At 47.6% G+C, this 17,302-nt stretch overlaps 1 protein-coding gene across 1 annotated transcript; it reads right to left on the bottom strand.

The window, feature by feature from the left end:
- Positions 1-3,632: 3,632 nt before the first annotated feature.
- Positions 3,633-8,290, bottom strand: LOC103665531 (serine/threonine-protein kinase pim-1). Its single transcript, XM_040644663.1, has 6 exons — positions 7,813-8,290; positions 7,597-7,703; positions 7,439-7,489; positions 6,976-7,342; positions 5,225-5,401; positions 3,633-4,440 (listed from the first exon to the last, which is right to left on the bottom strand). Exons 1-6 carry the CDS (start codon positions 7,892-7,894, stop codon positions 4,283-4,285), a joined length of 942 nt encoding a protein of 313 aa, XP_040500597.1. The 5' UTR covers positions 7,895-8,290; the 3' UTR covers positions 3,633-4,282.
- Positions 8,291-17,302: the final 9,012 nt, after the last annotated feature.

Raw genomic sequence — 17,302 nt, forward strand, 5'->3', positions numbered from 1 at the left:
ATCGTAGCTGGAAAGCAGCCTTAGGCAGCACATCAATGGATGAGGTTTCTTTATGAACGCTGACAATTACATTTCATGTCATCTTTGCGTGTGACGAAATACTACTCTTCATGCAATCGTTTTTCGACCATTTAAAAACATAAAACCCAGTCTTAGCTTGCGGGCTGTGCAAACCCAGGTACGGTGCCAGATTCGGTCAGTAGGCCACAGTTTGCTGATTTTCGGTGTAATGGGGACAAAAACTCGGCCTCTCTGGATTTCTTAGTTCAATCTCTTGTTCAGTGCCTCATTTTGCAGGTGAACAAACTGAGGCCCATCCTTCAAAGCCAGTTGAAATGGTGCTTCCTCTTTGAAGACTTCCAAGATTACCTCAGCCAAGAGCAGTAATAACTCCATCTCCTGCCTCCTATGTGATAAACACAAATTTGTTCGTTACTTTTTAAAATTTACTGGGGCTCCTGGGTGGGTCACTTGGTAGAACATGAGAGACTCTTGATCTCAGGGTCATGAGTTCAAGCCCCACCCTGGGCATAGGGTTTACTTTAAAAAGAAATTAAGTTAATTTTAAAAAATTATCAGGGAATATTTAAGACAAACCAAAGAGCTATAAAGAATAACACAGGGGGCGCCTGGGTGGCACAGCGGTTGAGCGTCTGCCTTCGGCTCAGGGCGTGATCCCGGCGTTGTGGGATCGAGCCCCACGTCAGGCTCCTCCGCTGTGGGCCTGCTTCTCCCTCTCCCACTCCCCCTGCTTGTGTTCCCTCTCTCGCTGGTTGTCTCTGTGTCTGTCAAATAAATAAATAAAATCTTTAAAAAAAAAAAAAAAGAATAACACAGGGGTGCCTGGCAGGCTTAGTCAGTGGAGCATGCCATCGTTGATCTCAGGGTGGTGAGTTCAAGCCCCACGTTGGGCTTAGAGCCTACTGAGATAAAAGGAATAATACAAACACCTTAGTCTCTACCATCTAGCCTCTGAAATAAAGCATTGCCCTGTGTGGATACCCATCCCCAAATCATAGCCCCCACCTCCTCCTCCCCAGGGGTAACGACCACGATCCTGACTCTGGGAATTTATTGCCCACTCGTCTCAGTACTTTTACCACAGCTATACGCATCCCTAAGCCAGAGGTGATAGTGTTTGTTTTCAAGTAGTACACCCATTATTTAATTCTATCTTCCTAAAAATCCAATCAAGGAATATCTCAATTTAGAGATTAGTCTCAGGGCATCTAGGAACTTGTCCAAGGGATCCAGGCAGTGGTGGTAGAATCAAAGCTTAAGACTGAGTCCCAAGCCGATGCTCATAACCACCGCTCCCCCACCCCCCCATTCCTGTGACCATAGTAATATTAGTCATCGACTCCCTTTCCACACTAGATTGTCAGCTGCCAGTGAGAAGAGACTAAATGTGCTTTCACCCTTGCCATACAACCCCTCATATCCTGCACCCAATAGGAGCACAATATGTATTTCTTCAAAGAGACACTGTCTTCCATCACCCCTAGCAGTCTCATAAGAGGATGGGGAAACTGCCAGAAATTCACTTCAAGGGAGAAATGGGTGGGGCTTTGCAAGATTTCGTTAGAACTTTGGAGCAACTTTTAAGTGTTCAAGTGTCAACTTTACTGGAAAGGATGAGGCATACAACACTCGTGTTCCACGAGACTCGAGACTGGGAGTCAGGGTTTGTGCACGCGCGCTTGGGTGGGGGTGGGGAGAAAAAAGGAGCTCCAGAAATCAACCCCCCAAACAGAGAAATCCTTCCTTTCTCTCCTGCCTGGGGTTTGGCATCCAGTCCAAGCTTAAGGGTGGACAAGTGAGAAGTATTGTGACCCGGCCCCTCCCGCAACCTGCCAACACAGCCTCTGACCGCTGTCCCAAGGGTGTGTGTGCGCAGAGGGGAGGGAGCGCGCCGATGACCGGGAGGAAAGGAAGAATGTTAGAACTGCTGCTGAGGCTTATTTAGAAGAAAGAAACCAACATTTACTAATACTTAATATGCAAATTACCAGCAATCCACGCTCCATCCAGCGTGCTGCCCTGTGCACTAAGTGGATTGTAGATTCCGCCGTCAGTTTAAACTAAACCCTCACAGGGGCCCCTGGCTGGCTGGATCCGTAGAGCGTGCGACTCTTGGTCTCGGGAGTTCGAGCCCCACATTAGGGGTAGGGTCAACTACAAAAAAATTTAAAAATAAACTCTCACAAAAAGAACAAGGGCCTTCAACAGATTCCTGCAGAGAAACCACAGACTAAAAATACGAATCCCAGCACAAGCAGTAAGAAGACGGCAGCGCTAACGTTTACTTCATCCACTCCCATTACAAGCTGTGCAAAGCCCACGGGAGGGGAAAACCCAGGTCTGCTTAGGTCAAAAACATTTCCACCCATCTGCTATTAATGACTCAACCCCACGCTAAAGGTGAAGGGAACTTGAATCAGGAACTGAGAGTAATACAGGTATCTGGTTTTTCAGTAAGCCTGACACGTGTGGGGAGGATGTGCCCAAAACGTTCTGCTGGTGGGAAAGAAGACTGCAGAAGGCGCCCACTATCAGTTTTGCAGTAGAGCCGTTTGCTCTCTCTAGGTCAGCCCAGTCCAACAGAACTTTCCACAGCGATGGAAATGTTCCGTAGTTCCACTGCCCCTAGTCACAGCTGGCTGTCCCAGGACATGTGACTAGCGTGACCAGGGAACAGTCACACTTGCTATGTTAGCACAGCTCATGGGGCAACAGATTTTCCCCCTTGGGCCAAATTTTGTCCACCCAGGATCCCCCCCCTGCCCCGGGCACATATTTAGCTCAGAAAGGTGGCCATCCCAGGAGTCCTGTTGAAGGAAACCAGATTTGGGCTTCAAGCTCCGTAGGCACTCCCCAAGCGTTCAATAAATGAACGTATGCCTCCGCATGGACACCACTTACAAGCCAGAAGTTAAGACAAAAGGTTTTTATTCAAAAAACGCCAAGTATAAAAAAAAAAAAAATAAGATCTCTTTTATTCCCCTGTACAGTATTTCACTCAGATAAAACCAGCAGGCTACATACTGCTCAAAACAGCCCCAGAGAGGATCCGGAAGGCACACCATCCAGAACTGCTTTTCATACATCTATCCTATATACACCAGTCAGCGATGCCCCTCCCCCGGGCCCCGCTCGGGCGAAGTCGGGGAGGGGCCCCGCAGCCGGCGGGGAGCTGCAGCGGCTGTCCCCGCCTGAGTCCCGTCACCCCACCCCACGAACAGAGCGAGCCCTCCCCGAAAGGTCCCCAAGTCAGAGGAGGAAAGGAGGAAAAGAAACTATGGCAGCAGCTGTGGAAGCTCGGAGCAGGAAGGGAACCAAATAAATAAATAAATAAATACATAACGTTGACCTCCAGGTTAGAATGCGCATCTTCTCAAAAACAAAACAAAACAAAACAAAAAAAACCCAAAAAAAACAAAAAACAGGTAAAATAACTTAAAGGCAAAATTAAAAAAGATTAGATCAACTACGATCCTTTTGTACACTACGTGCCAACTGTACACACATTTACAGTTTTTCTGCGGATTTGCATTGTTTGTGCATTTGTGTGTGTGTGTGTGTGTGTGTGAGGTCTTGGCTTTGAAACAGTTAAGTAAAAACCAAAAAGGAAGACCAGTTCACTCGGAGTTTTACTAAAGGAGGCAGAAAAAAAGGGCAGGTGGCTCAGCGTTTGGCCCTGTAGCCTCTTCCATGGCACCTTTCATATGAAGGATGGGGGGAGGGGGACAGGAGAGAAAAATAGGGAACCAAACCCAGGCAGATTTTTGGAGAAGCAGCAGGTAAAAGAGGCAAGTTCAAGTATTTCTCCCAGCACAGCCGGAGTCCCCACAGAAGGCACTCAGAAGAGTCGGAAGAGGTGACAGGGACTTAAAATGGTGCTAGTCCTATCCCACCCCAACCCGTTTTCCCCCTACCCGACCCATCGCGGCATTCAGCAGAACTCGTGATGAAGGGAACAGTTCCATGGCAGGGTTCTGACCCCCCCACCCCCCACCCCCGGGAGTTTGCAGAGCCCAGCAATGCTGGACGTCTGTGAGAAGGAGGAGTTGAGGCCTAGGACACCTGGAGTGGAGTCTCTTCCCCCTCTGTTGGGAGGCAACCTCCAGGGGCCTGGGGTCTGGAATGAGTTGTAAATGTTGTTCCTGTTATCAAGCACTGTCCTGCTTGGCGAGAAGTGTCACTGGTACTCAGAAAGCTGGAAACAGAAGCCTCCCCTCCCTCGAGGGTCTGACGGGGAGGGGAGAACCTGCCAGAAAAGCTGCTATTTGCTGGGCCCTGGTGACAGGCTGTGCAGATGGATCTCAGCTGTTTCCTGGGGCAGGAGGACATCTTGCATCCATGGATGGTTCTGGATTTCTTCGAAGGATGGCCGATCTGATGGTCTCAGGGCCAAGCACCATCTAATGAGATGCTGACACTCTGCAGAAAGCAAGGCAGACAGAAGTTATGAATGACTCAACTTGTTTTTGCAATGCAAAATTCTTGCTAATTTGCTTCCCAGGGGCCCACAAGTCTGGGGTCCAAGAGAGACCAGGAACCTTCTAGAACTCTTTTATTCTTCAATAGGAAGGTTATTAACTAAGATCTGGATCCTCCAATCTGCTTTCAGCTAAAAAAAAAAAAAAAAAAAAACAGCTCCCCTCTTAAACCTGTGGTTTTCAAACTTCAATAGCCAGGGCCTTTCCCACGACACCCACTCACTAGAAATAGGAAGAATGATGACAAGGGATTTTGATGAGACATCAGTGAGCATGAAGAGGTGATTCAATTCACGTACAACTTACAAATATGAACACCACCCACAATGAGGTCACTGGAACCGCAATATTTAGAGAGTCTGCCTTAAAGGAGAAGGCTCAAAGAACCCTCAACTTTTCATTCCCTGGCAAAACAGCCAGGAGTTGAGAGATCAGGGCTGTTGGTACTTAAAAAAAAAAAAAAAAAAAAAAAAAAAAAAAACTTTCAGTGAAACTAAACGGTCTTTTCTTCTTAATATTCTCACACTTGCTCTTCCTCTGACCTCTCAAAGAATGGTCAAGTGTAAACCATTCAATTCCTGAGGGCCAGCTCTCCAGATTCATTGGCCTAGGACCCTGTGATCCCCCAGAGAGGTGGAACTCTTCAGAATTCAGAGACTGTCCCCTGAGGACTAGCTGCCTTGTGACTCCTGCTTCTCCTCACCAAGGGGCTTCCCAAAAGTTACCTGAAGAGACCCTCTGCCTGAAGAAAACTTGGCCTCTGATGATCTCTTCATCGTGCTCGAAAGGAATATCTCCACAGACCATATCATACAGCAGGATCCCCAGGGACCAGACGGCCGCCGACCTGCCGTGGTAGCGATGGTAGCGGATCCACTCGGGAGGACTATACACTCGGGTCCCTGTCAGCCAGGGGAATAGAAAAGGAAAACACACTTTTAGCAAAAATAAAACAAAGCAACTCACATACTCCGTAGTATACTGAGTGACTCCTTAAAACAAAACAAAACACGACACCACACTTCTCCCAGGACAGGAGCTGAGCTAACTCCATTTCCCCCTAGGCTAAAAGGAGTGGTTCGATGGCTAACAGCATCTCTCCAACCCAAAGCATTACCCACCCGCCTCCCTACCGGTCCAGACCCTTAAACCGAAATTCTTTACAAACTGCTCCAAGAAACAAACAGGGCCGGCCACAAACCCAAAGTCTGAGGCCTGTATGTGGCAGGACCACCCACAATGGGATGAAGGGATGAATGTCTGCACACAATCAAGGGAGGTATCCCACAGACTATCCTTAAACCGCATTAAGGTGGCCCAGGAGCCTGGGTGCGAGTCTCTTCTCACACACGATCCCGTCCAGGGCCCTTACACAATACCCTGTATCTTAAGTCAGCGTGCCCTCTGGGAGGCCTTCCTCCCCACCCTATGCGTGCAGAGGCAGACACCCACACCCTCTCTCTTCCCCTCACTGGAAAGGTAGAGCTGCAGAGCGGGTTTCAGACCACGTGATTCCTGTTTACAAACTTTGGGTTGTAAAAAAAAAAAAAAGTGGTGGCCATCCCGCTTGTGCTCACCAGGGGGCAGCAAAGACTCGAAGGAAAAAACAAGGGAGGACCCGGCCAGCCATTAACTGTTAAATACAAAAAAATGCAGCCCAACCCAGCGTCCTCCAAGGGCAAATAAACACAAACCACAAGCCCCAGTCACAAGTTTTGAAAGGCTGTCGTTTGTTAGGTTAAGCTGCTCAGATGATGACCCACCCTCCTTTGCTTTGATCTCAGGCTCTCAATTCCATCTTTTCTGAAAGAACCCGCTCCAAGCCCCTCCCTAGGATAGGTTTTCATCCTCTCTGTGGAGACACCCAACTAATTTTCAAACCAGCAAGAGATCTTATTTCACAACATTCATTCCCGACTCCCTCACCCCGCAACGCCAAAAAATAAAGAAAAAGCCCAACAAAATAAATTATTTAGTGAAACTACTGTTTCTATTCCTTTATCCGGTCCTAGATCAAAGGGGAGAAAAACTGCAGCTCTAAAAACTAACCTTACAGAAAACTCCTTTAGGACACAAAACAAAAATTACAAAACCGACATCAATTTTCATCTCTCCCGCTCTCTCCTCCCTTACCCCCCTCCCATCCTTTAACTGGCGGGGAAACTGGGTCAGACTTCAAAAATCTGGGCTACGGCCCGTTGCCCACAACCTCTTATTCATCGCGAAAGCTTGGAACCCACTGAATTCCACTTAAAAAATAAAATCATGCCAGAAACATGACAGGTTCAGCTGGCTGGAAATCTCCGGCTCTACTACGCTGGGAAGCTCTCCTTCGCCCCACCCCTGCCAGCATCGAGCCAGACGGCCCGATGACCTTTACAAAGGGCCGGAGAGGGAAGCCGGCCGAGGCCTCCAGGCAAGGCCAAGTCACCTGGGCAGCTCCCTCCCCGGCAGCTCCCTCCCAGGCCTGGCTCACCATCGAAGTCCGTGTAGACGGTGTCCTTGAGCAGCGCCCCCGACCCGAAGTCGATGAGCTTGAGCTCGCCGCGATTGAGGTCGATGAGGATGTTCTCGTCCTTGATGTCGCGGTGGAGCACCCCGCAGTTGTGGCAGTGTCGCACAGCCTCCAGCACCTGCCAGAAGAAGCTGCGGGCCAGCTCCTCCTGCAGGGCCCCCCTTTCCGTGATAAAGTCGAAGAGGTCTTGCACCGGCTCGGGCCTCTCCAGGATCAAGACGAAACTGTCGGGCCTCTCGAACCAGTCCAGGAGCCTAATGACGCCGGAGAAGCCCGAGCTCACCTTCTTCAGCAGGACCACTTCCATGGGCACTCGGGTGCCATTGGGCTGCAGGGGCGGGCGGGGGGGGCTGCGTTAGTGCGGTGGTCGGAGGGTGCCCCTCACCCCACCCATCCCTGGGGTCGCTCCTTCCAGGGCACTCACCAGCTCTCCCCAGTCGGAAATCCGGTCCTTCTCCACGTGCTTGATGGCCACCTGAAAACCCCCCAAACAGTCTCCATGAGATCCTCTCGCCGGGGCCAAAGCAGACCCGGGCGCCCCCCTGCCCAGCGCGCCCTCCCCACGGAGGGGCGCCCACTCACCGGCAAGTTGTCGGCGACACGGATGCCTGAGTAGACCGAGCCGAAGCCGCCGCTGCCCAGTAGCGGGCCCACCTGGTACTGCGACTCCAGGGGCTCCTTCTCCTTCCCTAGGAAAAGGGGAGACACAGGGGACTCAGTGCGGCCCGCGAGCCCCCAGCTCCCACCCTAGGGGTCCAGCCGCCTCGCCATCCCGGGCTGGGTTGGGGGGGTGCTTACCGGGCGCCAGCTTGTTGGCGTGCAGGTCGTTGCAGGGCGCGGCGCGCAGGTGGGCAAGCGAGTTGATTTTGGACAAGAGCATCCCAACCTCCAGGGTGTCGGCGTAGGAGCTGTGTCTGGAAGAGCTGCAGCAGGAGCTGGGGCTGGGGTTGTGCCGGTGGCTGTGCCTAAGGCTAGGGCTGAGGCTGCGGGTGGCGTTGCGGCTGCGGCTGCGGCTGGCGCGGAAGGCCGAGGGCGAGTTGGAGGACGACTGGGGGCGCTGCCGGGGCTGGCGGCTGGCGGACACGCCGGTGGGGTCAGGCAGCGCCGAGGGTGGCGGGGTGGGCGGCTCGTGGGGCTCGTGCGGCAGCGCCGCGGCACTGGGAGCTTGTGGCTGCTGCTGCTGCTGCCGGTCCCGCCACCGCCGCCGCCGCTGCCGCCAAGTCCTCTCGGGCCTCCTCCGCCACCGCGGCCGCTGCAGCAGACGCCCGGCTCGCCCAGCCGCCAGGAGTAAAGGGGCGGAGCGCGCCGGCGGGTGGGGGGGCGCGCAGGCGGGCGGGGATGGGGCGGGGCCTCTCCGGGAGGCCTAGGCGGGGAGCCCGGCTGCCGGGCCAGAGGAGGGAGGAGAGGGGGTGGGGAAGCGGCGGGACAGGGCGACTCCCCTCGGCCCCCGCCCCGCGCCCTCCGTCGCCTCGCCCCGGCCCCGCCCCCGCCGGCCCGTCTCCAGCCAACCAGGAGCCGCCTGATCTGCATAACGCGGAGCGCCCCGCCCACGCCCCGCCCCGCTCTCGCGGTCAGAATGGTCTCTACGCCGCCACGACGTGGCGGGAAGGAAAAGGCGCCAAAATGGAGGGGGAGGGGCGCGGGGCGTGAGGGGAGGCGGGAGCTGGGTGTCGAGCGGCGAGGGAGGAAGGATGGGGAGGGGCGTATCGATTCAAACCCAAACAATAACAAAGCCATCAAAGGCCGCCCGAGGCCGGCTCTGCGGCTCTGTGTTTCTCGGAGGTTTTTGGGTCAAGGGCTCGAGCTGCAGCATAACAAGTTGCGCAGAGACGGCGGGCGTCGGTGTGTCAGGCGGGGAGACCGGGCGGCCGGCGCGCCGGGGTGTGAGGGACTGTGGAGGGGGGGATGCCGACGAGGGTGGTCCTTCTGTGTGACTCAGACCCGAGACCTCCAAGTCGGCTTGGGCGGGTTCACGAGGCGCTGTGGGCTCGCGTTGGGTCCTCGGGGTTTGTGTGTTGGGGGCGCGTGGGGGGCGAAGGCTCTGCAAGATGTGAGTCACGGCGGTTTCACCGAGGGAGTGGAGGTGTCACAGGCCTGGAATAAAACTGGGGGAGAGCTCGGCTTATTCGGGGGAGGGGTCCAGATCGCGGTTCTTACAGCTGGTGAAAAAATCAGCCCCCAGATCCTCAAGCCGACGTTCATGTAAAAAATGCAGAAAAGTACCAGAGAATCCTGATTCGTAAGAAGTGGTGTGTGCTAAGAGTGCCGGTGAAGAGGAATCGCGAAACAAATGTTGGTATTATGATGCCAGATGCTGTCTCAGCCCCTTCTGTGAGGGCGGGAGAGAGAGGAAAATTCCTCCTGTAAAACGAGGGTGGGAGGGTGCGCTTGATTTAATCAGAGTTTTCACGTTGTATTCACCTTTTCATCAGCCTGTTATTACCAGTCTGGCAATACTAGCAATTATTGGCTGCACCGAGTCTTGTCTCAAAGGAAATCCCCCCACTCTCTGCCCCACCGTGGAAATAACACGGAAAACTGGCCAATTCCACTTTCATCCTTTGTCCTTTTAAACTTCATGTAGAGTTGATACAACGTGTGAAATGAGTAAATTAAAATTCTATGTAATCCATAAATTGAATCGTCAGTGGCCTAAGTAATTGAAAGCCTACTGCATCCCATTTTAATATTTTTCAAGTTCCTACCACTTAAAGGAGAAATGAGGTTCCAGGATCTGTTATAGCTGCAATCGTTAATGAATTTAAATGTTTCATTGAAAGCTTTCTATGGTGCTTGTTTTATAAAGATGTGCCCAGATATTTTCATAGCTTTTAGGAAACTTGTAAAATACATTTTCCTTTTGTTTGTGTACTATGGTCTAACTCTCATTTTTGATGACTAGGAGAAAACCCAAGAGAACAAGCATTATTCCCTTTTTACAGATAGGAAAATGAAACATAAGTAGGATGACAGAGGGTCATGCAACGGATAAAGGAAGAAGAGATGAAATGACCCAAATTCAACTCAGAGTATTCAAAGATTTCCTGTTATCAGGGCCTAAAACTGTCCTTGGTACTGAGTAAGACATCAAGTGTAAATGTATGTGATTTAGCACTTCCAATCCCCTCTCCCCTCCCTCTCCTTTTTCAAACCCTATTGGATAATCCCCACATGCTCCCACTCACCTAGCACTTTCCAGACATTCTGCTTTTGCAGAGGCATTCATCCTGTTCTGAGGATGCCCTCACCTCTTCACTTTTATCTAAAACCTTTCCAGTCTTGAGGAGGACCCTATTGTTAAATAACTCCAAGCATTCTTCACCGTCCACTCCACTCATCTGACAATCATGGGGTTGGCTTTTTACTTTTTAAAAATTTTTGTTAATTAACTTCTTAATTATTCATACCTTGTTTCCCTATTCCTTGACGTATACTTCTGTTGCCCAGCATTTCTTGGACAACATGTGCTACCGAAGGGGAAGACCAAAATAAGTCCCAACAAAAAAGTCAGTTTATACCAAATTTAAGTGAACTAAGCAGGCTTAGGCAAAATAAAGGAAAGGTTAGGAGCAAGGGGTTTAACCTGAGTTAGTCTGCTTTCAGATCTGGGATCTGGCACCTACTAGTTATGTGACATTCGTCAAGTTACTTAACCTTTCTTCCCCCCCTTCTCCTCCTCCTCCTCCTCCTCCTTCTTCTTCTTCTTCTTCTTCTTCTTCTTCTTCTTCTTCTTCTTCTTCTTCTTCTTCTTAAGTCACTTAACCTTTCTAAGCTTTAGACTCTAAATGAAGATAATAGCACCTACCTCATACAGCTGTTGTAAGGAGCAGATAAAAGTCTGCATGTAAAGCACGAAGCCTAGCACAGAGTAAGCTTCTAATAAATATTAGCTGTGATGGCAATTATGATGATTGTGATTGTGACAATAATGATTTGGGGATGGTCTTGCACCTTGGAGGTTCCAAGGGTAAAATACTAGTTACATAAGTAGATTGTAATCATCCAGGGAGAGAACGTGATTCAAAATAATTGTATACATTAAATCAAGTTCAACCTTTTTAACTTTCTCTAGATCTTTGTGAGGCTAAATATTTAATTAGGTAGAGCTAAAGTGATTAACATTTAATATGTCTGCTTTATATGGTGGCTGCTTCACAGCTGGAAGTTACAAAACATGGACCTTGCTTGGCAAAGAGCTTTTATTCACTTAAAATTGCTTTTAAAGATAATTATTAAACATTCAAGTATGTTTTGCATTACAAGTTACTCTTCGAAGGTAGGGAACTTGATGTTTTTAATTCATCAAAATGTAGTTGTAATAATAAAAACAATCACTGCCTTTGCTGTTTCAAAGAATTTAACAAAGAATCAAAAAACCATGCTAATAATTAAATGACATGTGCTTTTGGAAAGATAAAGGCCATAATCATACTTACAATTGTCTGGAAAGCGAAGAATTTGTTAATGTTAATTTGAACAATAGCCACATTAATCTTTAGGTGGTTTTCATATTCCACCTGATACAGATTTAATCAAGTCATTGTCAAAGGAATGACTTAAGCAATTTCTGTAATCCCAGAAGTTTAGAAGAAGTAAGTTTGAAAGGGATGCCTGTACCCTTTTTTAAAGTACCTCTGAGTCTAGTTGATGCACTCATAGAATAAGTAGGTCTGTATAGCATTTTCTCTATAAGCTCTTTGCAATTAATCGGGTGGAAATAATTAGATCTGCATCTCTTATTTCTCTCCTAAAAAAGAATTACTGTATTTTTTTTTTAAAGATTTTATTTATTTATGTGACAGAGAGACAGCCAGCGAGAGAGGGAACACAGCAGGGGGAGTGGGAGAGGAAGAAGCAGGCTCATAGCGGAGGAGCCTGATGTGGGGCTCGATCCCACAACGCCGGGATCACGCCCTGAGCCGAAGGCAGACGCTTAACGACTGAGCCACCCAGGCGCCCCTACTGTATTTTTTTTAAAGGTTTTTATTTATTTATTTGACAGAGATAGAGACAGCCAGCGAGAGAGGGAACACAAGCAGGGGGAGTGGGAGAGGAAGAAGCAGGCTCTTAGCGGAGGAGCCTGATGTGGGACTCGATTCCAGAACCCCGGGATCACGCCCTGAGCCGAAGGCAGACGCTTAACTGCTGTGCCACCCAGGCGCCCCCTGTATTTTTTTCTTTTAATTGAAGTGTGGTTGGCACCCAATGTTACATTAGTTTCAGGTGTACGAATTACTGTATTTTTTTTAAAAAGTTTAACTGAAACATTCACCATTATTTTTTTATTTACACTCTCCTCATTTGGTGAAATGAAAAGAAAGGATAAAATTTGGAGAAAGCCAACTGCTTCCTGTAACTTGAAAATAACTCCAAGTACCTCAACAGTTGTAAGGCAATTTAGAAAAATTTAAATATCACATATAGTTCATTTGTGTGGAATATGTGTAAAAAATCCACTACAAACTGTAAGACATGGAACAGTCTAAATTTTATTTTTTTTAGATTTTTAATTTTTTTTTAAGATTTTATTTATTTATTTGACAGAGAGAGACAGCCAGCGAGAGAGGGATCACAAGCAGGGGGAGTGGGAGAGGAAGAAGCAGGCTCATAGCGGAGGAGCCTGATGCGGGGCTCGATCCCAGAACACCGGGATCACGCCCTGAGCCGAAGGCAGACGCTTAACCGCTGTGCCACCCAGGCGCCCCCAGCCTAAATTTTAAAAGACTGAAGTAAAGCCTCTTTTTTAAGTTGTAATAATCATGGTAGTGGTGGACAGCTAGGAAATCCAGAGTGTCCCGACTTCAGAAGGGTCAGGGAATCTATGCAGTCAAGTTAGAACTGGTTCTTGTCCTTGATAAGATGTGACATTTGTTTCCAGTTTATAAATCTCTTAGTTTTGAGTTTCCTCAGCAGAGCTGAAGGAAGAAAGTGTTTTTATTATGTGGCGAAGTGTATTTAAGTTCACTGCCAATTCATTTTTTAAAAAGAAATGGAAATAGCCTAGATTTATTTTTGGAATTTTACATATTCAGCAATGAAAATTTGAGTAAAAAAAATCAATATTTATTGAAGGCACTGTACACAAAGATTTTATAGTTCCTGAGTATTTACTGGATAGGTAAACACAAAAAAGAGGAGTGAAGAATGTGTAAAGACTACAGGAAGCTTGGAGACCATTATAAAATACCTTATTAGAAGACCAGGAGAAATGTATGCCTCAGATCAAAAAGACCAGGCACATGAATAAAAACCCAGCGTGTCTAACTGATGAAGAAAAGGGGCCATCATGTGTGGGGTGTGTGTGTGTGTGTGTGAGAGAGAGAAAGAGAGAGAGAGAGGGAGAGAATGTCATACATTTGGATGTTGGTGAGGGGATTGTCTACCATCTTTTAAAAAGAATTAAATTGCTGATGTAAAACTTGGAAAAGCCACAGGTACACCTAGGTAAGTGAAAAAAAATTGCCCAAAAATATTTCGTGACAGGAGCACCTGGGTGGCTCAGTCGGTTAAGCGTCTGCCTTCTGCTCAGGTCATGATCCCAGGGTCCTGGGATAGCAGGGGAGCGGGCTGGGGGAGGGGTGTCTGCTTCTCCCTCTGTCTCTCCCACCCCGGCTCATGCTGGCACTCTCTCTCTCTCTCTTGCTCTGAAATAAATAAAATCTTAAAAGAAAGAGATTTTGTGATACATCTTGTTAAGCACTCAAAAAGATACCAATGAAAACGTGTTTATTATATATCTCATTTGTCATTTAATAGTAAACAGCCTTACTTTTCTGTATTTGCTCAGTCTCTACAACTAGATTATAAACATATTAAGGTCAGAAACCACCCTTTCATTGAACATGGGTCTGGTGAAAGGGGCAGAAGAGACCCTGTAATTTAAGCAGCCAACATTAACTGAGTGTCAAAGATGTCCTAGGCATTTTTCTAAGTGCTTTCTGTGGATCCTCATATAAATCTTACGGCATGGGCAGTTGTACTATCCTCATGGGCTTACAGATAAGCAGAAACTAAGAGAAGTAAGTTGCCCAAGGCTACGTGGCAGAGCTGTCTCCTACCTGCCATGACATTCCACTTTTCCAAGGAACACGAGATGAGTTTAAAGGATTTAACAAGGTATTCTATGATTAAATTCTGAGAGTATCATCCACAGGGGCAGGGGTCAGAGGAGGTGGAAGTCAAGGAAGTCTCCATGAGGATGTGGAACTTAATGTGGACCTTAGAGGATGAATAAGGTACGAACAGGTAGAAAGGAGAGAGGGAATGGGCTGAGTAACATCAGGAGTTGCAGAAAAAAATGCTTTGTATTTTGTTTTTTTGCATTCCCTATAAGGTGAGAAATGAATGAATGAAAATTTCTTTAAATAAATCAGGGGCGCCTGGGTAGTGTAGCCAGTTAAGTGTTGGACTCTTGGTTTTGGCTCAGGTCCCGATCTCAAGAGTCCTGGAATCAAGCCCAGCACTGGGCTCTGCGCTCAGAGCGGAGTCTGCTTGAGATTCTCTCTCCCTCTCCCTCTGCCCCTCCCACTCATACTGTCTCTCTCTCTCTAAAATAAATAAATAAATCTTAAAAAAAAAAGTTTCTTTAAATAAATCAAAAGCAGAAAACCAGGCGGAGAAATCAGTAGGACCTCCTGATGTCATGATGCAAAAGGTAAAAGAGAAAGATGAAAAAGATGTAGACTTTATTTCAGTCTTTACTGAAGAAGAAACTAGGAAGATTCTCTATTCAAATCCTCTCCTGAAGCTAATGGTTCAGGAATAACGGCTTAGGCTGTGGCCAACACATGGGGTGCTCAAGATCCAAACGACAAAGGACACGTGCATTAACGTGATTGGATGAAATCCACTGGATAATTTGGAGAAACTTACATTTTCAACATATACTTCCTCTTTTCCAACTCTGTTTTAGTTCTCTTTTTTAGGTTGGGTGCTGCTAAAACACACATGGAGAGCTCACCACAGCCCAACCCGGAACTGTACTACAAACATGGAACCATTTTTTATGGCCTTCAATGTATCACTTTGTCAAAGATTCTTTTTAATGTCTAAGTACAGTCTTGTTCCCTCTAGAATGAGCTGTGTTGTCCTCTCTTTTTTTTTAAGATCTATTTATTTTTAGAGAAGGGGGGAGAATGCTCATGAGTGGGGGAGGGACAGAGGAAGAGGGAGAGAAAATCTTAAGCAGACTCTGCTATGAGCGAGGAGCCCGATGTTTGGCTTGTTCTCACGACCCTGCCTGCGATCAGGGCCTGAGCCAAACCAAGAGTTGGTCGCTCACCGGGCTGCACCACCCAGGTGCCCCCGCTGTGCTGTTTTCTTTACAGAAATGATGTCACTTTCCCTGAATAGGTTGAGCTTGCTTCTGTGTTCAGGGATGTTACTTTATTAGAGAGACACCCACTCACTAAACAAGACTCAAACTTATCATTGGCAGTCCTTAGGGTTATCTCTGAAGTCCCTCTTACGAATGGGAATTATATGGGCAAACAGCCAGTCCTCTTGGGTAGGGCTGTAAAGGCAATACAGATGGCATACTTTGCCCAAATTACATACTTATCCCCCAGTTCAGCCTATCTTTTCTGACTGACCCAAGTCCATTTGGACCTCTCGCAGTTTTTCCTGATCTTCCAGTCGATAGTTTTTAAACTCATAGCAATTATTTGTACTAGTGATCTGCCACCGTCCTGTTCTTCTATCTAAGTGGTGTTTGTCATCATATCATCTGTAACAGCAGCAAGCATTGAGTGTCTGCCACGGAAGAACCAATATTTCCTCAACGAAACCATAAGCTCTTCAAGTGCAGAGACTATATCGTCAACTTTTTATTTTTATTTTTTTTTTAGATTTTATTTATTTATTTGACAGAGATAGAGACAGCCAGCGAGAGAGGGAACACAAGCAGGGGGAGTGGGAGAGGAAGAAGCAGGCTCATAGCAGAGGAGCCTGATGTGGGGCTTGATCCCAGAACGCCGGGATCACGCCCTGAGCCGAAGGCAGACGCTAACCACTGTGCCACCCAGGCGCCCCTATATCGTCAACTTTTTAAGACCAGGCACCTCCCTTTGGGAGGTACTAAACAGACAATTTTTAAAAAACTAAACTGAATTAAACCCAAAAGAGAACACATAAGATCCTGTGAATTTCCCCTGCCTTAACCTTTGCCCCTGCCCCTTTTTACCATGTATAACAATGAAAAGACAAGTGCCCGTTTGCTCTGTGGAGAATACAGACTTCAGAGTAAGTTTTTGCCTTTCTCAGAAAGGCACTTTTTTCCCCTAAAGATCTGTTCACTTACTTTCGAGAGGGGCGGGACAGAGGGAGAGAGAGAAAATCTCAAGCAGACTCCTTGCTGAGCACAGAGCCCAATGAGGGGCTCGATCCCACAACCTTGAGATCACAGCCTGAGGGGAAACCAGGAGTTGCACGCCCAGAGACTGAGCCCCCCAGGCACCCCTCTCAGGAAAGCACTTTTATAAATCAAGATTGCCACGTTCCTAAACCAAAGGCTTAGAGAAGTAGGTGCAGTCAAAAGTACAGAGGTAACATCTAATATGAATCAAGCCTTTACTGTGTGCTAAGCGCTATTCTAATTAATTGCTGCATGTGCCACATATATGGCACGTACATGTTACGTATCAGAGATATTCACATGACACATATGTTTATATTTTTTCTTTAATCCTCTTAATTATTATACCCAGGAACTTACATAATTTGTCCAAGGTCGGCAGGTGAGAGTCACAAGCCATAATTCATGGAACACATGCTGATGAAGAAGATAGACAATGTTAGGGGCAGCTCCTTGTGCATTAGAGGTGGTACTCAAAGCACAAAGTGCCATGAGCCAGATTAAATAAAATCAGGAAGCAAGGTAATGAATGGAAAGACAATGGAATCAGTGGATAATTTCCTTCAATCCTGTGCCCAAGAGAAATGAATGGGGATTGAAACAATGTTGAAAGTTAACCCTGTGAGTGAATGGTGGCGAAGAGGAATGGCTGCTGAAACCCGGAGCTTCTGGCAGCTAAGCTTGTGTGGTAAGGGTTGGCCTTTGGTTCAAGGGGAAGCTGCCTTCTTTATAGCAGTGAGACAAGAATCTCTTGTGTCTTGCGTTGGTATTGAGTCATTCAGTCAATTAGTCAATAGACATTTGCTGAATAGCTACTATGTTCAAGGTACTGTGTTAAGAACCACCAAGATGCAAAGAGACAAAAGGTAGGGTCCTATTGCTGTTTCAGGATCTTTTTATCCTGATAAAGCAAGATAGAGAATCATAAAGATTGAG

Source organism: Ursus maritimus, unplaced genomic scaffold (assembly GCF_017311325.1).
Source record: "Ursus maritimus isolate PB19 unplaced genomic scaffold, ASM1731132v1 scaffold_30, whole genome shotgun sequence".
Classification (NCBI taxonomy): domain Eukaryota; kingdom Metazoa; phylum Chordata; class Mammalia; order Carnivora; family Ursidae; genus Ursus; species Ursus maritimus.